This window comes from Oreochromis niloticus, linkage group LG22 (genome assembly GCF_001858045.2).
Source record: "Oreochromis niloticus isolate F11D_XX linkage group LG22, O_niloticus_UMD_NMBU, whole genome shotgun sequence".
Classification (NCBI taxonomy): domain Eukaryota; kingdom Metazoa; phylum Chordata; class Actinopteri; order Cichliformes; family Cichlidae; genus Oreochromis; species Oreochromis niloticus.
Window position 1 is genome coordinate 23,924,410 of NC_031985.2, and position 22,601 is coordinate 23,947,010.

General features: G+C 40.6%; 1 protein-coding gene and 2 long non-coding RNA genes across 8 annotated transcripts in view; 1 reads left to right on the top strand and 2 right to left on the bottom strand.

The window, feature by feature from the left end:
* Positions 1 to 505: 505 nt before the first annotated feature.
* On the top strand, positions 506 to 21,543 carry btd (biotinidase). 6 transcript variants are annotated; one of them, XM_019350892.2, is made up of 7 exons: positions 527 to 775; positions 1,547 to 1,696; positions 1,883 to 2,034; positions 3,987 to 4,164; positions 4,260 to 4,844; positions 4,937 to 5,138; positions 14,127 to 14,316. In XM_019350892.2, the coding sequence occupies exons 1-7, from the start codon at positions 542 to 544 to the stop codon at positions 14,195 to 14,197; spliced, it is 1,572 nt and encodes a 523-aa protein (XP_019206437.1). In that variant the 5' UTR covers positions 527 to 541; the 3' UTR covers positions 14,198 to 14,316. The 6 variants fall into 6 exon arrangements, with proteins under 6 accessions (XP_019206441.1, XP_019206437.1, XP_025757944.1 ...); XM_019350896.2 differs by lacking the exons at positions 1,547 to 1,696; positions 1,883 to 2,034; positions 3,987 to 4,164; ... (1 more) ...; positions 4,937 to 5,138; positions 14,127 to 14,316 and adding exons at positions 18,837 to 18,986; positions 19,766 to 19,917; positions 20,226 to 20,403; positions 20,496 to 21,068; positions 21,156 to 21,543 and having other exon boundaries at positions 506 to 775; XM_025902159.1 differs by lacking the exon at positions 14,127 to 14,316 and having other exon boundaries at positions 4,937 to 5,568.
* LOC112843470 (uncharacterized) lies at positions 3,363 to 13,122 on the bottom strand. Its single transcript, XR_003215827.1, has 2 exons — positions 12,923 to 13,122; positions 3,363 to 3,959 (listed from the first exon to the last, which is right to left on the bottom strand). It is a non-coding gene; the product is annotated as an uncharacterized LOC112843470 (long non-coding RNA).
* LOC112843469 (uncharacterized) overlaps positions 21,255 to 22,601 on the bottom strand; it is a 6,638-nt gene continuing 5,291 nt past the window's right edge. Inside the window, exon 3 of the long non-coding RNA XR_003215826.1 lies at positions 21,255 to 21,693. This is a non-coding gene — a long non-coding RNA (uncharacterized LOC112843469). The remainder of the gene's footprint in view (positions 21,694 to 22,601) is intronic.

Here is a 22,601-nt window from a genome sequence, read left to right on the forward strand (position 1 = left end):
GCCCAAGTATCCTCTCCATCATCAACAATTCTTTGTCTACTAGTGTTATGCCATCTGTCTTCAAGCAGGCAGGCGGTTGTTCAGCCTCTGCTAAAAATGATCAACAAATCTTTAAACTTTCATTCCTTTCATACGTTTTGGAAAAAGTCATTCTTCATTAACTTTGTCCTCACTTACAACAAAACCTTTTTGAGAAGTTTCAGTCAGGTTTCAGGGTCAATCACATTTCAGAGCCCAGCCTACTAAAAGTTTCTCATCATCCGACCTTGAGTGCTGTTATTTATTTTTGCATGTACTTAAAGTATTGACGGTACAAAATAATCTTCTGTTGTATAGTAATGTCCTAAATAAAGTTGTTTTGCTTTTGTTTTTTTAAAGTTTCCGGCTAATGTAACACATCTTCGGGGCTGTTTTTGGAAAATCACACTGCTTGGCACAAGGAGCTTCTTGTAACGTCTTAACTAGAAAATTGAGCTGAGTCATCGTGCCTCGTGGAGGACTTTTGCCCTCTTTTAATGGTGTGTGTTAGCGCACAGCCGGCATGCCTCGTGTGAAGGAAACTGGAAGAAAGATGTTGTTCATCATAGCTGTTGTCAGTGTTTATTTGGCATCTGTTATCTCCACTGCAGACTCATCGTATGTTGCCGCTGTGTACGAGCACAAAGTAATTCTGAACCCGGACCCCCGCACACCCATGTCCCGCCACGAAGCTCTGCAGCACATGCAGAAAAACCTGGATATCTACGAGGAGCAGGCAGCCCGGGCAGCCCAGCAGGTATGCACACATTTAAATGTTGTGTTTCATGTTTTTAGTTGCATGATAGCATTACTCAATGAATTGTAGCAACTTCTGTTGAGATGTCCTTCAAATGAATGAACTTGTAATGGATAAGAATTAATACAGTTAAGGCTACTGCGGAAGAAAATCAAGACAAACATGATTCAAAAGCCTTACAGTAAGGCTTCTTTATGTCTGACTTTTTACTGAACTGGTAATTGCTGTTCATATGGTCTGATATGACAACTGTCCACCCTTTAGTATCACTTTATATCTGTTGGTCGCTCATAAATATGGGCATTATGTTCCACAGCTATTAATGCTTCACCCTGTAAGAAGTTTACTGTCACTACCAGAGGTGTAGTCCTGGCATAACGCATGGGAGCAGACTATTTTGCAAACTATACGTATATGTGTGTGTATACACACACCTATATATATGTTTGTGTGTGTGTACATACATGCATGTAAAATGTTTGTATGTAAATGTGTTTATGTAAAATTCTGACTTCAACAGTGCTGTAAAAAGTTCACCAGAGAATACCTGAGGGAGAGAGATGGAATCAAACGTAGAGAGAGACAGGCAACTATGCCCCAGGAAAGAATGCAAAAGAAAAAGACATCCAGAGAGAAAAGCTGATGAAGATAATCACACAGATCATTTTATGTTCCTAAATTCAGTGTGACGTTTGATCAAGTAGAAATAAGTAACTCAAAAGTTACTGTAACAGACCTCATCTCTCTCTGTCATCTTCGTTTCACTCTCAGGGTGCCCAGATCCTGGTGTTTCCAGAAGATGGTATTCATGGATTTAACTTCACTCGGTCATCTATCGCTGCCTACCTGGAAACCATTCCCAACCCTCAGGAGGAGAGCTGGAATCCGTGCACGGAGCCAGAAAGACACAACAACACTGAGGTTCACAATCATATATTTAGATTTTGTGATGGCAAGAAAACTCTGATAGTCTTTGACTGGGCACTCTTATCTTCAGGGTCCCAGGGGAGCTGGCCCATCTACTCTGTTGGATGTAACATGCCCTACTCTCACAACATGTCACTGTGTCTGAATCTCATCATATTTGATTATGTTTGTGACTCAAAGGTTCTCCAGAGATTGAGCTGCATGGCTCGTCGTAACAACCTCTACCTGGTGGCCAACATGCCCGACCTGCAACCCTGTCCCCTGAAGACCAGCCCCACCTCCACCTGTCCTCCTGATGGGCGCTGGCAGTTCAACACAAATGTGGCTTTCAGGTACATGTTAACTCTTAATATGGAAATCAAGAGAATGGACAAATAAAAGGTTTACTTTTCTATGACTTCTTGTCCACAGATGCAGTGCCTGTGCCTAAATAAAAGAGCAGTTCTTCACATTTCCATCAAAAAAATGTTGGCACTAGTTTCAAAAACACCACAGAGTCAGAGTTGAAACTTCTCTTGTCAGTAGCTACTGGAGAAGCTACTGCAAGAAATACCAGCTACACTGAATACAACAACTACAGTGGTGGAAATAATTATTTGATCCACTGCTGAATGTGTAATTTTGGTCATATCCAATCAAATGAATGGAAAGAGACAGACTATCAACCAAAAATCCAGAAAAAATATTTAGTAATAAATTGATTTTCATGGCATTAAGTTAACTAAATATTTGATCCCCAAGCAAAACATGACTTTATGATTGGCAAAGAAACCCTTTTTGGCAAGCACAGTGGTACAACATTTGTTGTAGTTGGTTACCAAGTTCGCAGATTTCAGGAGGGGGGGTTGGCCTACTCCTCTATACAGAAACCTTTGAAATCTTTTAGGTTTCTTGGCTGCTGGTTTGCAACCTGCAGTTTCAGCTCCCTCCTCAGATTTTCTATAGGACTGAGGTCTGGAGACTGGCTAGGTCACTCCCTGACGTTAATTTGCTTCTTCTTTAGCCACTCCTTTGTTGCCTTGGTTGTGTGTTTTGGGTCATTGTCATGTCAGGACAACCCATCCACGACCCATCTTCAATGTTCTTGCTGAAGGAAGGTTATCGTCCAAGGTTTTACAGTGCATGACCCTGTTCATTGTCCCCTCAGTGCAGTGAAGTTGTCCTGTACCCAGAAAAACAGCCCCAAAGCATGATGTTTCCACCTCTGTGCTTGACTGTGGCGATTGTGTTCTTTGGTTTAGAGTCAACATTTCTATTCCTCCAAGCACAGCGGGCTGATTTTGGTTTTACATGACCACAGCATTTTCTCCTAAACGTTCTGTGAGTCAATTAGATATTCACCGGCAAACTTAAGACAGACCTGTACATATGCTTTCCTGGGTACTATGCTACTTTCTGCCGTAGTGTGTTACCAATGGTGTTCTTGCTGACAGTGGTCCCAGGGGTAGACATCGATACCGGGTGGCTGTGGTTTAGGAGGTAGAGCAGATCTACAATCTTTCAATTAGTAGATAACACTAACAGTTGTCACCTTCTCACCAAGCTCATTCCAGCCTTGTGCAGGTCTACAATCTTCTCCCTACAATTTTAATCTAGTTCACATTTTACAAACTAAGTTTACTCAATTGACTAAGAAACAATTTTACCTTTTTCTTAGGAATGACGTGGGCTTCTCATTATGGTGATTTGGAACCAGAATTTTCTGGTTTAAAATATTTCTTCAACATTAAAGTAATCCAGTGACAGTTTTCAGTATTTCCACTGCTGCACAGCAACGATAACAGCTCATAATTAGTTCGGCAAACTTTACTTTTCAAATTGTAAACAAATATGGCTTAAAACAGCGTTTCTGTTGCTGCCACAGTGTAACTCAGTTTAACGCAGCAGCCTGAAGTGTCGATCAAAGTGACTAATCTCATTAGGAGGCCGTCCTCCTTTGGGCTCCGCCTTCAAACAAAGTTAAAAGTGAGTTGATTCGCACGAACAGGATTTCTCTCCGAGCGCAGAGAGCTCCCTGCCTTTGATTGAAACAGCAGCAGCGCATGCAGAGCAGACACTCATGTGTGTGATGGCTTCTTTGTGTGTGCAGCTGCAGAGTTCCACGCGCACAGTTGTCGAATTTATGCGCGAGGAATTTCATTGTGCCCAAAATTATTTGCTCGGATTATGTTTTTCCTCACGCTTTTGTTATGACATAAATATCATTCAGTAATATATCCTGAACTGACTGCATCAGTGAAAAAGAGCTGTTAGTGACCTGTTTAAAATATCCTCTTTCATACAGGTCAGACGGCCTCCTGATTGCACGCTACCACAAACAAAACCTTTTCTTTGAGCAATCCTTTGACACACCTCCAGAAGTTGAAGTCATAACATTCGATACACCTTTTGCTGGGAAGTTTGGCCTCTTCATCTGCTTTGACATCCTCTTTCATGATCCTGCAGTGGTGCTGGTGGAGATGGTATAAAATATAATCACATACGCACACAGAATATATATCCAACATTGCTGGAATTGACTTTGATAGCCATCGTTTCTTCTTTGTGCCTTTTTAAGGGTGTGCGTCAGTTGATCTTTCCAACAGCATGGATGAATACGCTCCCCCTGCTGGATTCAGTTCAGTTTCACAGTGCATTCAGTCTGGGTGCCAATGTCACTCTACTAGCTGCCAACATTCGGAATGATCAACGCATTATGAAAGGAAGCGGCATCTATACCCCTTTTTCTGCCACCTACCACCATGCCTGGAAAGGAGACCCAGAGGAGGGCAGGCTGCTGGTGGCCAGAGTGCCAGTTTTGGAGCCACTTGAGGTAAAACAAAGTGCACCCATAGAGGTGGAGGCTGGTGGTGGTGAGTTTGCATCATCAGTGGCTACAGACTCTGGACACTGCCATCAAGACAGCTGTGATGATCACTCTCCTGATTCGGTCCATCCCTCTCACCCCACCTTCATCTCCTTCATGTTCCACGACCCGTTTACATTTGTCCTCTTAAACGCGACAAAAGGCGACGTTAAAGTGTGCAACGGCACTTTCTGCTGCCACCTGCAGTACAGGTGGTTACTGCAAGACCATAAAGAGCTCTATGCTCTCGGCGCATTTGCAGGACTGCACACCGTTGATGGACGTTATGCACTGCAGGTAGGAATAAAAGAATTTGTAGTATTTTTAAAATTTTAGAAACTGACCAGGACCCTGCTCACTTTTATTTGCCAAATGTCAAATATCTACAGGTTTGTGCGGTAGTCCGTTGTGCAGGGTTGGATCAGAGCTCTTGTGGACAGGAAGTGGAAGAAGCAGAGTCTAAAATGGACTTCCTGTTGGAGGGGAACTTTGACACCAAATACGTGTACCCATCCATTCTGACAAGCCGAATGTTCCTGGAGCAGCCAGAGAGTCTGGAGAAAGCTGCAGACATGAGAGTGACCATGAAACATTCAAACATGAAGGTTGGCCTGGTCACCGCCAGCCTGTATGGACGAATGTACCACCTGGACAATGAATAAAGTTTGGAGGGATCAGGAAAATAAAGTTCAGTGTTATGGTTAAGAGCTGCTCTGTGTTCTCCATCTATCCTTCCACTTGTGCTTATCGGGGTAGGCTGGAGTCTGTCCCAGCTAAAGGAAAACAAATGTCTTTAGTCATCTGTTACTTGATCTCTTCTGGGTGTTCCTTTCTTAAGGCACAAAATATAAGGAAGAGAATATTCAAATGAATCATTCATATTGATTTAACAGTGTTTGTGTCATGCAACTTAATGCTAATTGTGCATTTTTATTTAATTTCCCCCAAAAATCAGTTTTTTTGCACTTTATTTTAAAATGACCTGACTTTGCCTGTGTTAATAAAAAAAAACCTAACTTTAGTGAATCACCCATAAAATTAACCACAACTATGAGCACCATTTCAGGATTGCGCTAACACTCTATTACACTCCATTTAGTAAATGAGACCCACACCTTACAATACCCGACATCTAAAATTTATAGGCTGAACATCTTTTAAAGTTACATTATTAGACACAACTACAGTAATGTGGTCACAAAGAAGACTGCTTCGTGTTAAGATACAGATGGTTAATACGATTGGTTTTACGGATACTATTTGATTCTGTGCATTAAAATAGATTTTGTTGTTTTGTCCTTACTAGTGGAAACATATTAGTAGTAGGGGTGCAACGATACACAAAATTCACAGTTCGGTTCGATACTTTGGTGTCACGGTTCGATATTTTTTCGATACAAAAAAATGTTCATGCCTTATTAACATTATAAATATATATTTTAACTCAAAAGTACAGTTTTTAAATTTAATGTTGCTGAAACAACAAAATGATAAAAAAAAATAAATCTATCAGATCGAGAAATCACTCATCTTTGGAAAAGAGAGTTTATTACAGAGAAATGGCTCTTTCCAAAATAAAAGCTATACCCTTCTTCTTGGGTATATTCTCAGCAGCATATTAAACATATCAGGTCCCCATAAGAAGAATCATGTGCTAACGGCTGTCTAAATCAGCGGTCCCCAACCCCCGGGCCTTGGACCGGTACCGGTCCGTGAGTCGTTTGGTACCGGGCCGCGAGAGTTGAGACTCAGGTGTGAAATGTATGGTTTTCAGGGTTTTTATCGGTTTTCAGCGTTATTTTGTTATCGTTTTTATCGTTAACTCGGTTTTCCTGGGTCTTTTCACGTGTGTTATGAATAAATCTTTTTTTCGGTACCGGCACTAGTTTTATTTTGTTGTATTTATCCGCGACACCTTAAAGGCCGGTCCGTGAAAATATTGTCGGGCATAAACCGGTCCGTGGCGCAAAAAAGGTTGGGGACCGCTGGTCTAAATGACTCGGCTAAAGTTTGTAGCATGCGTGCTTGTTGTTTTTGTCTGCTTTCACTTGTCTTTGCACTAGGATGATGTCAGCGTAAATGTGCAGTCATATTCGTTGTATTCCCACTAGTTCTGTCAGCGTTAATCTTGTTAAAATGACGTTAACACCATAACGCGGCAAATCTCCACTAATGAGTTACCGCGGATCGCCCCGTGCGTGGGGCTGGACAGTGTCAACACGTTAATGAGCTAACTGCGCTAACGCACTAGTTCCCACAAATGTAATTGAGCATTGCGTGGCACATCCAACAAACTGTTTTACTTTTGTCTATGACGCGCTTACCATCAGGGTCATACTTCACATGTAAACCAAAATAGTTCCAAACGCCAGATCTGAATGAGGGTGGGGGAGGTTCAATTTCGGGTAGCGTTGAGGCAGTTGCCACTATGGAACGCCAGGACTGCCATAATGAATTAATTAAATACACCATTAAATAATTAATTAAATGTGTCAATAATTAATTAATTACATGTGTCGTAAATATTTATGTAATTAATTATTTCCGATTTTAATTAATTATTGCCACATTTAATTAATTATTTAATGGTGTATTTAATTAATTCATTATGGCAGTCCTGGCGTTCCATAGTTGCCATGTTGCAACCAGTTTAACTTCTGTCTTGCTAGCTTGCGCTGCACTCAGTGGATCTGCGCTCGACAGTGCAGCCTAGGTGGAGTAGTCGAACGCAGATCCACTGAGCTCTCAACACAGACAGCATCATCAGAAGACAAGTTGATAAAATAAATTAAAAATTTTGTATTGTTCGATACATATGCGTACCGAACCGAAAGCACTGTATCGAACGGTTCAATATCGATACATGTATTGTTGCACCCCTAATTAGTAGTCGTACACATATTTGTGTAGTTTTTAGTCAAAAGATGACTAGTGTATTTTCATGGACCTGTGAGTTATGAAGGAAAATGTTAAAAGTGTTAAAACTGCCCCTGGTCTGAAACTGACTCATTCACTTCAGGACAGCTGCTCTTGCTTTCTGTAGGAGTTGTGGTCAGGCCCTCAGAGGGGCAAAGTATCATGAAGCTTTGTGCTTGTAGTTGGAGATATGGTGGTGAGTGATATACTAAGAGCCAGCCCATTCCAGTTACCAGTGTTCATGCCAAGTATTACTAATATGGTCCTTCTCTGCAGTTTGAAATACAGTATATAAAGCAATTCTGCAGGGTTTGAAAGCCACTAATTAGCATGACCACCTTTATTCTTCAATGCGCCTGATACTCTTGTACAAGCTGTCTTGTAATTTCTTTCAGGAATAGTTCTCTCGTTAGCACCATCAAGCAAAAATGCAAAAAAACCTTCCAAATCAGACAGTCAGTCCCTGAAACTCCATGGCTCAGATGTAAACATGGCAAATAAATAGTCTCATAACACAACAGTAAGAAATACAACAAAGCTTTTTTCAAATTAATGTCACATAATATATCATGAAATTCTGTCATGGGACCATTCTGCTCTCATGATCCCTCACACTTACGCAATCCTGCTACACAAACAGGTGATGTTTTTTAGTGTGGACACTGAGACTGGACCCTTGTTGTCTTGTTTTAAAGCTGCTGATTGGCCTTTGTCACAGCAGCTGTTTGAATGTGTCCTTGCAGTGTAAACACAAAGTCACTTATTAACGTTTATCAATCCTCTGCTCCACTGAGATAAACTGGTTCACTGGTTTGTCTGATACACTTATCAATAATTTATCACACCTGTGTTTAAAATGCCTTTTGTTAAAAGAAAAATATATTATAAGAGCCGTGCATTTTATTAAATGTTCCTGTTTGCGTAGACGATGATTATTTACCAAATTAGTCGGCCGAATGAGCCCTTACTGTCTACATTTACATGTATTTTGACAGTTACACAACTGTCTCATTATTATAGCCACACTACACATTTACAAAAGGAAATTCTTTTATAAATGTTGTCATTTTATTTTTCATTTAAACACATCTATCTAGGCATATTTATAAAAAGAATTCCCATATTATTATTATTATCATTATTATTATTATTATTATTATTATTATCATTATCATTAGTATTATTATTATTATTATTATTATACATTATTGGTTTGTATGCTTGAAATTCAACTACAACATACTGCCATTTACATTAACTTTTTACAAATAATTAACAAGATAGAAAATTCTGACCTGTTTTATGGCAATATTCTGAATAAAGTTCTTTGGAAAAAAAAGAGGATCAAGAGTGCCAAAATAACATTATTAAATAATGAATTAAATGTGTCATCAGTTAATTTTTTTAATTAATAAATACTTGATTAAAACATCAAGTATTGATTGATTGATTGAAACATCAATTAAAAATACATATTTTATTATTTCGCTGTTTAATTTGTTATGTTATGTTTCCCGTGCAGTGCATTATTTTTATTTTTCTGTCATCGTCAACCATCACATTCAGGGGGCAGGACTAATGCCGGGGCGATCGTGGCTCAAGAGTTAGCAGTTCGTCTTGTAATCAGAAGTCTCGGTCGTTGTGTCCTTGGGCAAGACACTTCACCCTTTGCCTACTGGTGGTGGTCAGAGGGCCCGGTGGCGCCAGTGTCCGGCAGCCTCGCCTCTGTCAGTGTGCTCCAGGGCGGCTGTGGCTACAATGTAGCTTGCCATCACCAGCGTGTGAATATGGGTGGATGACTGAATGTAGTGTAAAGTGCTTTGGGGTCATTTTGGGGTCCTTAGGGACTAAGTAAAGTGCTATACAAATACAGGCCATTTGCCATTTACTTAAAAACCACTGATGTGGTCTGGAGTCATTTCAGAACTGAATACACAGTTTGTTACTTGCTAGTTCCTGTTTGACAACTACACTCAGGAGTCTAATCTTCTAAATGAGAGTTCACTGTGAGACATCAGCTTACTTGGCGACATAAGCTTGGCTTCATTGTGTACTTTAGAGCTACTTTTTCATTCTCTATCCTTAACCAACCTGCTGCACATCCTTTCCAGCTTGATCTGTGCTGAGGCGATCGACAGAAGTCCTTTTCTCCTGCCCAGCCTGACATACTGTAAGCACTTTTCTTTGCCACCTCTCTTTGCTGTACACCTGGCATCCCAGTGGTCCCGTCTACTTTCCTCATCTCCCTGACTATCCCACTTTTTCTTTCTTGACATTCTTCCTTAGAATACTTTCCTGTACTTTCTCTTCTTTATATCTAAAGCCATCCTACAGACCATTCAGTGCTGCCTAACTACTCTCTTCTGTGACACAACCTTGTAGTCTTCTTCACCTTTTTCATAAGCTGTAGTCAAACTATGCGCACCTTCCTCTTCCTCTACTCTGATAAATCATCCCTTGTTCCTCCCTCTTCTTAAAGTACATGTAAATTATGTGTTTAATTTTTTTTAATCACATTTTAATTAAAATTCATTACTGAATAGTTATTTATTTCATTTTGACAATCTTGGTACTCCATGATTTAAAAGGATCTGTTTGGGGAAAACCCCACTATTTTGCAACAGGAGCTTTTTGTCACTTTTCAACTAGAAAATTTAAATGACTCAGCAAGATTCACGGACATCCCTCATGGTCTGACCTCTCAGTTGTTATTTACGGTCTGAGCTTGTGCACAGCTGTAATGGCTCATATGAAGGAAATGAGAGAAAAGATGTTGTTGGTCATTACAGTTTTTGCCAGTATTTATGTGGTGTCAGCAGTCGCTGTGGACTCATCGTATGTTGCCGCTGTGTACGAGCACAAAATAATCCTGAACCCGGACCCCCACACACCCGTGTCCCGCCACGATGCTCTGCAGCACATGAAGAAGAACCTGGATATCTACGAGGAGCAGGCAGCCCGTGCAGCCCAGCAGGTATGCACACACTAAAATGTGTTTTAAGTCTTTAGTTGCAAAGCAGCATGACTCATTAATTTGTACTTCTTCATAATTCAATGTAGTATATCCTTCCAATTATTGTCTTTCTAATGAACAATAGTGGATTAAATTAAGCTGACTGCAGAAGAAAAAAAAACTATTCAAAAGCATTACATTTATTTTAAATTCTATTAAAGTACTTGATAGAATTTTTTGCTTATTTTTTGCATTTTCCTTCATAAATCACAGACTACTCTGAAAAAGTATTTTAGTTTTTTTTTTATTTAACTTCAATTTTAAAAAATCATTTTAAATGGAAATTTTATGAAAAATTGTACTTTTGCCCCAGTTCTCTACAAAAATTAACAAAATGGAGGCTGTTAAGACAAACAGTATTCAAACGCCATATACTACCAAACACTTTGATCACTTGTCCACTTTTTTTTCCCTCGAACCGTTGAGCTTTTTACTGAACTGCTTCAGTGCAGTCTGTGATGCCACTTTACATTAATAAAATCTGAGCTCCTATGACAAGTGTTTCCCTTTAAGTATCAATTTTTGATTCATAAATAACACTGAATGCTTCATTTTAAATCAGATGGTCAAAAATAATCATTATTTTCTTCAGTAAACAGCCACTGACATGGCATTGTAACAGATAAATAAGTCCTTATCTGTCATGGTCCTGGGCCATGTTGGCCCAGCATTCTTAGTTTTTGTGTGTTTTGTATTTTGCTCTTTATTTATGCATTGGTTCCTAGGTGGTTCAGTTAAGATGTTCCTTATTTGGTTACCCTCTGTGTGCCCCTCTGTATCTGTGAACCCCCGTTTCCCCTCCTTGTGTTTTATTCCATGTTTCCCCAGCCCGCTATGCCTGTGCTCTCCCTCTCCTCTTGTCTGCACCTCTGTGTACTTCCTGTTTTACTTTGACAGTCTCCCGTCTGTGTTATGTTTACTCCTGCCGTGTCTTGTTATGATTATCTGTGTCAGCTGTGTTCCCCGTGTGCTCCCACTTCCCTCGTTAACCCTCTGTGTATTTATGTGCATGTCTCCCTCAGTTCAGTGTCGTGTCCTCAATGTCTCCTCCCCGAACCTGTGTGCCTTCCTGTGTGCCCTCGGTCCTCAGTTAGCATTCCCAGTTTAGTTCTGTTTCTTTGTGAAACCTGCAATAAAGCAGTGATTTTGAGTTCAGCTTTTTGTCTCTGTGAGTTTTGCATTTGGGTCCTCATCTGCCTCCACACAGCCAGTTCATGACATATCTGTCCTTGACTCTACTCTGTCATCTTCGTTTCACTCTCAGGGTGCCCAGATCCTGGTGTTTCCAGAAGATGGTATTCATGGATTTAACTTCACTCGATCATCTATTGCTGGTTACCTGGAAACCATTCCCAACCCTCAGGAGGAGAGCTGGAATCCGTGCACGGAGCCAGAAAGACACAACAACACTGAGGTTCACAATCATATATTTAGATTTTGTGATGGCAAGAAAACTCTACTCTCACAACATGTCACTGTGTCTGAATCTCATCATATTTGATTATGTTTGTGACTCAAAGGTTCTCCAGAGATTGAGCTGTATGGCTCGTCGTAACAACCTCTACCTGGTGGCCAACATGCCCGACCTGCAACCCTGTCCCCTGAAAACCAGCCCCACCTCCACCTGTCCTCCTGATGGGCGCTGGCAGTTCAACACAAATGTGGCTTTCAGGTACATGTTAACCCTTAAAATGAAAATAAAAGGGGTGGACAAATAAAGACCTTCTTTCCACAGATGCAGTGTAAATGCCTAAAAAAGACTAGTTCCTCACATTTCCACCAAAAACATGGCTCTAGTAGTAGCTACTGGAGAAGCTACTTCAAGAAATACCAAATACACTGAATGGTGAATAATAGCGTGGTGAAAACAGTTATTTAATCTCCTCCTGAATTAGTAAGTTTGCTAACATCCAATTAAATGAACAGTCTCTAACTTTATGATAGTTTTTTTATGAAAAGAGACAGAATATCAACCAAAAATCCAGAAACAACATTTTACATAAGAGTAAAAATCTAGAAAAACAGCCCCAAAGCATAATGTTTCCACCTCAGTACTTGACTGCGTGGAGCGGGAGATAGATGGATTAGGGCACCATCGATGTCAGTGTGAATGCTGTACTGATCTGTTGTGATGATGAGAAACCAGAGCATAAAAGTGAAGTTGTTGATGTACCAGTCAGTCTACATTCCTACCCTCACCTACTGTCACGAGGTTTGGATGCTGGTCGCAGATGAAAGCAGTGGAAATGAGTTTCCTTTGAAGGGTGCCTGGGCTGTCTATTAGAAATAGGGTGAGGTGCTTTTTCATTTGAGAAGGAACTGTTGCTTCTCCACATAGAAAAGAGCGAGTTGAGGTGTCCGCATCTCAGATACGTGGTAGAAAATGTAAGGATGGATGGCAATAGTGAAATGTGTACTGGCAGCGCTGGCTACCTATTAATCTGACCTGTTTAAAATATCCTCTTTCATACAGGTCAGACGGCCTTCTAATTGCACGCTACCACAAACAAAACCTTTTCTTTGAGCAATCCTTTGACACACCTCCAGAAGTTGAAGTCATAACATTCGATACACCTTTTGCTGGGAAGTTTGGCCTCTTCATCTGCTTTGACATCCTCTTTCATGATCCTGCAGTGGTGCTGGTGGAGATGGTATAAAATATAATCACATACGCACACAGAATATATATCCAACATTGCTGGAATTGACTTTGATATCCATCGTTTCTTCTTTGTGCCTTTTTAAGGGTGTGCGTCAGTTGATCTTTCCAACAGCATGGATGAATACGCTCCCCCTGCTGGATTCAGTTCAGTTTCACAGTGCATTCAGTCTGGGTGCCAATGTCACTCTACTAGCTGCAAACCTTCGTAATGACAGGCTCATCATGAAAGGAAGTGGTATCTACACCCCTTTTTCTGCCACCTACCACCATGCCTGGAAAGGAGACCCAGAGGAGGGCAGGCTGCTGGTGGCCAGAGTGCCAGTTTTGGAGCCACTGGAGGTAAAACAAAGTGCAGCCAAAGAGGTGGAGGCTGGTGGTGGTGAGTCTGCATCATCAGTGGCTACAGATTCTGGACGCTGTCATCAAGACAGCTGTGATGATCACTCTCCTCATTCGGTCCATCCCTCTCACCCCACCTTCATCTCCTCTATGATGTATGACACATTTACATTTGTCCTCTTAAACGTGACACAAGGCGACGTTAAAGTGTGCAACGGCACTTTCTGCTGCCACCTGCAGTACAGGTGGTTACTGCAAGACCATAAAGAGCTCTATGCACTCGGTGCATTTGCAGGACTGCACACCGTTGATGGACGTTATGCACTGCAGGTAGGAATGAAAGAATTTGTAATATTTATAAACTTTTAGAAACTGACTGAAATATTTCAAAAAAGGGTAAAACTGACAACTCACTACTTTTATTTGTCACATGTTAAATATCTACAGGTTTGTGCCATAGTCCGTTGTGGAGGGTTGGATCAGAGCTCTTGTGGACAGGAAGTGGAAGAAGCAGAGTCTAAAATGGACTTCCTGTTGGAGGGGAACTTTGACACCAAATACGTGTACCCATCCATTCTGACAAGCCGAATGTTCCTGGAGCAGCCAGAGAGTCTGGAGAAAGCTGCAGACATGAGAGTGACCATGAAACATTCAAATATGAAAAGTGGTTTAGTCACTGCCTGCCTGTATGGACGAATGTACCACCTGGACAATGAATAAAGTTTGGAGGGATCAGAAAAATAAAGTTCAGTGTTATGGTTAAGAGCTGCTCCAACCTTCAGCTGTTACGCATTTGTTTTATCTCTTATAAAATAAACCAAAACAAATGTCTTTATTCATCTGTTACTTAATCTTTACAGTACAAACATTGCACCAAGTTTCCCCTGTTTGAATGTTGCATATTCCTCAAAAGGCATATATTATTCTGTAGCAATTACACAAGAATATCCAGTAACGTCCCTGCCTACAATTAAACACATTCACTTACCGAAAATCGGGGCAAATGGGTGCAAGCCTTTGACCACAAACTTAGTCACTGCTCGGTGACATTCGTCTATCCTGGCCTGAAAGGAGACGCTACCGGTAGACTGCAGCGAGAACTGCCAGCCAAACTCTGTCTGTCTCTCTCATCATGGTCACCTAAATGCAGCACACAGTAATGGCAGGTTTTGTAATAAGGCAGATCGCGCTGACATAATATGCACTGTTAGTTGATTATTTACCTGCCGCATTAACGGGAGAGGACGTGCAAACGTTACCGCTGCTGCTGGGTTGAGATTCACGAGTCCGGAGCGGAATTAAAAACACGACATTCATTTAAGGTCATCGCGTGTTTTGTGAGCAAATGCTTTTGCATATTCGTAGTGTTTCCTCCTTTAAATGAAATATCTACTTTGCAAGTATTGCAAGTTGCCCTGTTGTCATCCGTTCTGTAAAGTATAACCAAACTTTGTAAATGACGCTCCGCAACATGGTGACGTCATTCGGGGCGACTGGAATCGATAAGGGAATCGTTTGCAAAAATGGCAAACAATTCCAAGGAATTGAAACAGTGGGAACCGGTTCTCAACAAGAACCGGTTTTCGATACCCATCCCTACTTATTATATTTGTGCATCTTCTTTGGTTTATGTACCTGGAGGAAATATAACTGACTCTATTCTATTCTTCACAGAATTGGAGCAGCAGGGAGTACAAGCAGAACTGATGTTCTACAGAAATATGGACATCCGTAAGACTGCTTGGACTAGCATATGAATATCCTTATACTACGTATATTTTCGGACATTCAAAGTGATACATAAATGTTCCACAGTCAATATGAAGCTGACATGCTCAGATTCCAAAAGTTATGAAAATACAAAACCTGAATTGAAAATACTTGTAACTTAATATCTGGGACATGAAAGGCTAAAAACAACCCCACTGTACATGTGAACCCAAATGATCTGCGTTTGTGGGCTGAATGAGTTCCCTTTAATCTTCCTGAACACCTGCTGATCTAACAACACCACCACACACAGTGTGATTTATTTGCTTGTTTCTTTTCTAAAAAAAAAAAACAAAACAGGATAATAATTTTGTCACTGGTAAGTTATACCTGTGTTTACCCCTCTGGGATAAGGGCAAATGGCTGTTGTGAAATGGCCTTTTTAATATCACCACTCATTTAAGAAGTTACAGATTAGCTTTTTACATCTTGCTCAATCCTTTTGAACTAACATTATGACGAACGCTTTGCACTTAACAAAATATTATTCTGTTTGTGCAGATGGCAACACGTGGATTATTTACCCCATTAGGTATTTTTTAACAAATATTTTGATATTCAAAAAGCACAGGAAAGCACAATTACTTTCATTTACCTATCCCAGTAGCAGGGCTCTGATATGCAGGTACTGTGCATGCAGATTTACTGACAGAAACTTGAGCGGGTAAGTCATTGTTTGATTATTTATCTGTAGTTTCACCTTTTACAGTTTCAGTTTTTATTTGTCATATGTAAGTTAGCACAGGATCAACATTGCAATGAAATGTGTTTGATGAGTAGAAGACAAGTCACTCAGCAGTATAGTACAGTAAAAAAAAATTACAAATATTAAAAGACTAAATATTACATACGTTAACAGACTATATATATATATATAGATAGATAGATAGATAGATAGATAGATAGGTAGATAGATATATTCAAACACTTGTATAAATAAGTAAAGGAATCTTAAATAGAAATGTGACCGTTGACATGTACTGGGGGGGGGGCAAATGGGATATTGCACATGGGATAAAGTGGCAGGTGATAGGTTTGTAGCTTGAACCTATTCGCTGGAACGTTGAAGACAATTTAATTACACAGCAAGCAAGACACGAGTAGGCAAGTTCTCTATGTTTTACGTGCACGGGAGAGAACCGAACAAACGCCGTTCCTTCGCTTGACCCCAGTTGCTCTCGTCTGCTCTCCCGTATGCATGTGAACAAAGAATACCCTGTGTGTGTGTGTGTGTGGGTGGGGGGGTCAAAGCATGACCCCATATATGACTTCCCTAAACCTGCTGGCCTGGAAGTCCAGCAGTTCATCTAAACAAAAGGCACTTAGACTACAACAAGTTTATCCTACCATAAAACAATAAGACAAGGTACGACCTCTCCCATGCTCCTAAAATGTGGGTGTGAAAGTCAGAGAGCTCTGGAATGCACACAAAGCCTTTTACAGCCTACTAAAGATCACACATCCTATCACTACACAATCGATTATACACCTCTAAGCATATATGGGTAGATATTTCTAAGCATAAATGACAATCACAATACAAAACCTAACAGCAGGAGTCAGCAGCAATGCAAACTGAGCAGTACAAGGATTTTGGAGTAGCAGTTAGTACAGTATTGCATGGAGTAAGGGTTTTTATGTTTAAATGGAGTGACCAGTGCAGAGAGCAGTATGTACTTGTGAAACTGTAGGACAGCTTCTGTGGGCATCCTGTGAAGTGTGTTGTGTGTGTGTGTGTGTGTGTGTGTGTGTTCAAGTGTTGTAGTTCAGGTGCCGAACGGCTTGATGGTAAAAAAAAAAAAAAAAAAAAGAAAGCTGGGGGTTTTTTTTGGAGTCTTGTAGTCCGAGCAGACAGACTCCTGTAACGTCTGCCAGATGGTAACAAGGAGAACAGCTGACGTGGTGGGTGGCTGTGGTCCTTGATGACGCTGTGTGCGTTCCGGAGGCACCGTTGAAGAGAAATGTCCTGAATGGTAGGAAGCCTCATGCCAGTTATGTGGTCTGCTGCTTTCACCACCCTCTGTAATGATTTACGGCTGCTGGCAGAGCATTCCGTACCAAACTGTCATTTTTGTGCTACAATAAATTACCTGATATTAAATGAGTCTGATAATAAAATGAGTAATAAGATGTTTTAATTTAAGAACTAAGAAGAAGAATTATCATAAGTTTGGTCTAAACTTTAACATAACTGCTCCTTTCACTGGCTGAATTTATCGGTTATATCCTAACGTTTCCGCTGTGATAGTTTCAAAATAAAAGCTGCATGTTTATGTCTTTTTTTCTAATGAAATCATGTTTTGTAAAATAAAATTTTTTTAAAAAAACTGGACTCAAATAAACATATATCTGTTGTGGTAAATATTCAATAGTCCAAATGAATTCAGTTAAAATGTAAATGTTTATTATTATTATTTTAGCCACACTTTAAATTTATAAAAGGAAACCCCATCCCCGCAAAAGAAAGTTACAATTTTTACATATAAACAAACCGATCTAAGCATACATTTCAAACATTTCCATATTCTAAAAGTAAACGATTAATATATGTAATATTTATTATTATTGGATGGTTACTTGGTTATTTAAACCGCTATAGTTATCTATTTCATAGATGAACTTTTCTTTTTCGGTACTAAAAATTTTGTTATTTAATATCATTGATATTTTAATTGTACTTTAGTCTTAAAGTTACATGTTACATAAATGTTTAATATTTCTTTAACGTTTTTCTGTCCGGTTACATGCCAATAAAGTTATTTGAAAAAAAAAAAGGGAAAAAAAGAGGTTACGAGATAAACCGCAGCTTAACAGGGGCTGTTTGTGGGGAAATAACACTGCTTGGCACGAGGAGCTTCTTATCACTTTTTAACTAGAAAATTATCATCTGAGTCATCATGCCTCGTGGAGGACTTCTGACCGCTTATTTATGGTCTGTGTTAGCACATAGGTGTCATGCCTGACGGTGGAGAAACGATGTTGTTCGTTATAGCTGTTGTCAGTGTTTATTTGGCGTCTGTTGTCGGTGTAACTGACTCCACTCCAGACTCGTCGTATGTTGCCGCTGTTTATGAGCACAAAGTAATCCTGAACCCGCACCCGCGCGTGCCCGTGTCCCGCCACGATGCTCTGCAGCACATGCAGAAAAACCTGGATATCTACGAGGAGCAGGCAGCCCGTGCAGCCCAGCAGGTATGCACACATTTAAAACAGTATTACTCATTGACCTTTACATAATTCTGTTAGCATGTCCTTCAAATTAACGAACGAATTAAATTAAGTCGACTGCAGAAGAAAGTGAAGACGAACAGTATTCAGAAGCCTTACAGTGCCAACCTCTTTTAACCTTGTCACATTTTTCCGTTTTTTTTTTAAACTGTCAAACTGTGCTCTGTCATAGTCAATTTTTAACAGACTTTTTATAAAAGCTGTCCACCCTTTAGTACCACTTAAAACAAGAAATTCTTTATATTGTATCAGCATTACGTCTCTAAATAAACAACCACTGATTCTTCCCCTGTATAAAGGTGTTTACTTTCACTGCAACAGATTACTGAATCTTCCTCTCTCTCACTGTCGTCTCTCTCAGGGTGCCCAGATCCTGGTGTTTCCAGAAGATGGTATTCATGGATTTAACTTCACTCGATTATCCATCACTAGCTACCTGGAAACCATTCCTGACCCTCAGGAGGAGAGCTGGAATCCATGCATGAAGCCAGAAAGACACAACAACACTGAGGTTCACAGTCATATATTTCGATCTTGGTGATGGCAAGCACCACAGGCTCACTGCTGTGATGGTTTTTTTTCTTGATCAGCACCATGGACTACTGAGTCAATGTTTGTAGTGGTAAAAGCTAAAGAAAACATCCATCGATCCATTCTTTTCCACTTATCCTTTTCAGGGTCACAGGGGGGCTGGAGCTTATCCCAGCTGTCTTAGGGCGAGAGGCAGGGACAGGTTGCCAGTCTGTCACAGGGCTAACACATAGACACAGACAACCATTCGCACTCACACCTATGGGCAATTTTGGGTTTCCAGTTAACCCAACCCCACGAACTGCATGTCGCTGGACTGTGCGAGGAAACCGGAGTACCCAGAGAAAACCCACGCAAACACGGGGAAAACATGCAAACTCCACACAGAAAGACCCCGGCCTGATGGTGGAACTCAGGACTTTTTTTGAGGCAACAGTGCTAACCACCATGCCACCGTGCTGCCCTAAAAAAAAAACGTATACAGGAAAAGTAAAGTTAGACTTAAGTTTACAAGATAGACTGCTGACTTAAACATATAGTGGAACTAATAATTTGTCCACTTTACTGTAATACTCTGAATATAAGAATCCAGTTTAAAGTATAGGAAGAGCACCTTTGATAGTCTTTGACTGGGCACTCTTATCTTCAGGGCCCCAGGGGAGCTGGCCCATCTACTCTGTTGGATGTAACATGCCCTACTCTCACAACATGTCACTGTGTCTGAATCTCATCATATTTGATTATGTTTGTGACTCAAAGGTTCTCCAGAGATTGAGCTGTATGGCTCGTCGTAACAACCTCTACCTGGTGGCCAACATGCCCGACCTGCAACCCTGTCCCCTGAAGACCAGCCCCACCTCCACCTGTCCTCCTGATGGGCACTGGCAGTTCAACACAAATGTGGCTTTCAGGTACATGTTAACTCTTAGAATGAAAATAAAGGGCGCAGACAAATAAACAGTTCTTTTCTATGGCCTCCTCTCCACAGATGGAGTGCATGTGTTTGTGCCTAAAAAAAGACCAGTTCTCCACAATTCCCACAAAAATGATTGACCCTAGTGCCAAAAGCACCAAACATTTCCTGGAGTCAAAGTTAACACTTCTTGTTTCAATAGCTACAAAAGAAACTACTACAAGAACTACCAAGTATAGTAATTATTACAACTCTATTGAATACAATTTGCACTGTCATTTGTTTAAAGTGTCTTCTTTCATACAGGTCAGATGGCCTTCTGGTGGCACGCTACCACAAACACAACCTATACTTTGAGGCCTCCTGTGACACACCTCCAGAACCTGAAATCATAACATTTGACACTCCTTTTGCTGGGAAGTTTGGCCTCTTCATCTGCTTCGACATCCTGTTTCATGATCCTACAGTGCTCCTAGTGCAGAGGGTATAAAATATAATCACATACGCACTCAGAGTATATACCTAACATTTGAAAATCTCTGAAATTCAACATTTCTTCTTTATGCCTTTTTTTAGGGTGTGCGTCAGTTGATCTTTCCAACAGCCTGGATGAACCAGCTCCCCCTGCTGGATTCAATCCAGTTTCAGCAGGCATTCAGTCTGGGTGCCAACGTCACCCTACTAGCTGTCAACATTCGTAATGACAGGCTCATCATGACAGGAAGTGGCATCTACACCCCTTTTTCTGCCACCTACCACCACGCCAGGAAAGGAGACCCAGAGGAGGGCAGGCTGCTGGTGGCCAGAGTGCCAGTTTTGGAGCCACTTGAGGTAAAACAAAGTGCAGCCAAAGAGGTGGAGGCTGGTGGTGGGGAGTCAACAATATCAGTGGCTACAGACTCTGGATACTGCTACCAAGATAGCTGTGATGACCCTCCTCCTCCCTCCTACCCCACCTTCATCTCCTCTATGATGTATGACACATTTACATTTGTCCTCTTAAATGAGACACAAGGCGACATTAAAGTGTGCAACGGCACTTTCTGCTGCCGCCTGCAGTACAGGTGGTTACTGCAAGACCATAAAGAGCTCTATGCTTTCGGCGCATTTGCAGGAACACACACCGTCAACGGACGTTACGCACTGCAGGCAAGAATCACATGAATATGAATATTTCTAAAAAGGTTAAAACTGACAACTCACTACTTTTATTTGCCACATGTTAAATATCTACAGGTTTGTGCCGTAGTCCGTTGTGCAGGGTTGGATCGGAGCTCTTGTGGACAGGAAGTGGAAGAAGCAGAGTCTAAAATGGACTTCCTGTTGGAGGGGAACTTTGACACCAAATACGTGTACCCATCCATTCTGACAAGCCGAATGTTCCTGGAGCAGCCAGAGAGTCTGGAGAAAGCTGCAGACGGGAGACTGACCATGAAACATTCAAACACGAAGGGTGGCCTGGTCACTGCCTGCCTGTATGGACGAATGTACCACCTGGACAATGAATAAAGTTTGGAGGGATCAGGAAAATAAAGTTCAGTGTTATGGTTAAGAGCTGCTCCAACCTTCAGCTGTTACACATTTGTTTTATCTCTTATAAAATAAACCAAAACAAATGTCTTTATTCATCTGTTACTTAATCTTTACAGTACAAACATTGCACCAAGTAGCATTCATCCTCTCTTTGAATGTTGCATATTCCTCAAAAGGCAATATTTAATAGTTTTCATTTCACAAACAAATCCACACAGCGTCAGCCACCACCTCTTGTCTCCTGTACATAAAACAGACATTAAGAAGTTACACATCTGCAGTGGTGGGAATGAACAAAACACAACACTTCTGTACTCCTCGACATAAATATAATTTGCAGGAATCTTTAACAGTTAAAAAAAAATAACCTATATGAAGTTAATAGTTGGAGCCACCTGCTGGATGCATAATGCAACGAGGGAAAAATAACACATTTTCTGTTAAGGTTTTTATTCCCACATCTATTATTATTATTATATGTTTATTTTAGCATGAAGTTAACTTAGTTTTGCACAAGAATAGTCAATATAAATTTCAATTCAATTCAGTAAAACTTTATTTATCCTGAAGGTTGACTCCGAAGGAAATTGGGTAATGTCCTTTCTTTCTGTGATTCTGCAATATCTAAACAAACATGAAAGCGTGAAGGTCAAACATCTTTTAACTTTTATTAGATAAAAGAGAAAGGCCTATTTCAGTCGGGTAGAGAGCAACTGAAAAGAGGAATTGCAACCAAGGTGAACCCAGAGCAGAGTAGCAGTTAAAGTATTATATCTTTACAATAAAATATACAGTAAAAGTCCTAAAATACCTAAAGGAACTGTCAGCCAAACAGTACTTTATCAAAAGCCCAAAGTCAGAACAGTCTCAACAGCATAACAAGAATATACCCAGTCTCCTCAGGCTTCAGTAGCCTCTTTGACTGTCTCTTGCAACTATTCTGGATCTAAACCCTCTGGATGAGCTACTGGCACACCAGACGGGTCAGATCCACAATAGTCTAGACAAAACTCCATAGTTTGTGATTTCCAGGTTAATTTTGCAATTCCATCTGTTTCCAAGTTATTATCCTGCTCTCCTGTGTGTCCTGCTCCATTGGGTCACTCTCTTCTATGAACAGGACCAGCTCTGTCTTAATTTAGTGCATCT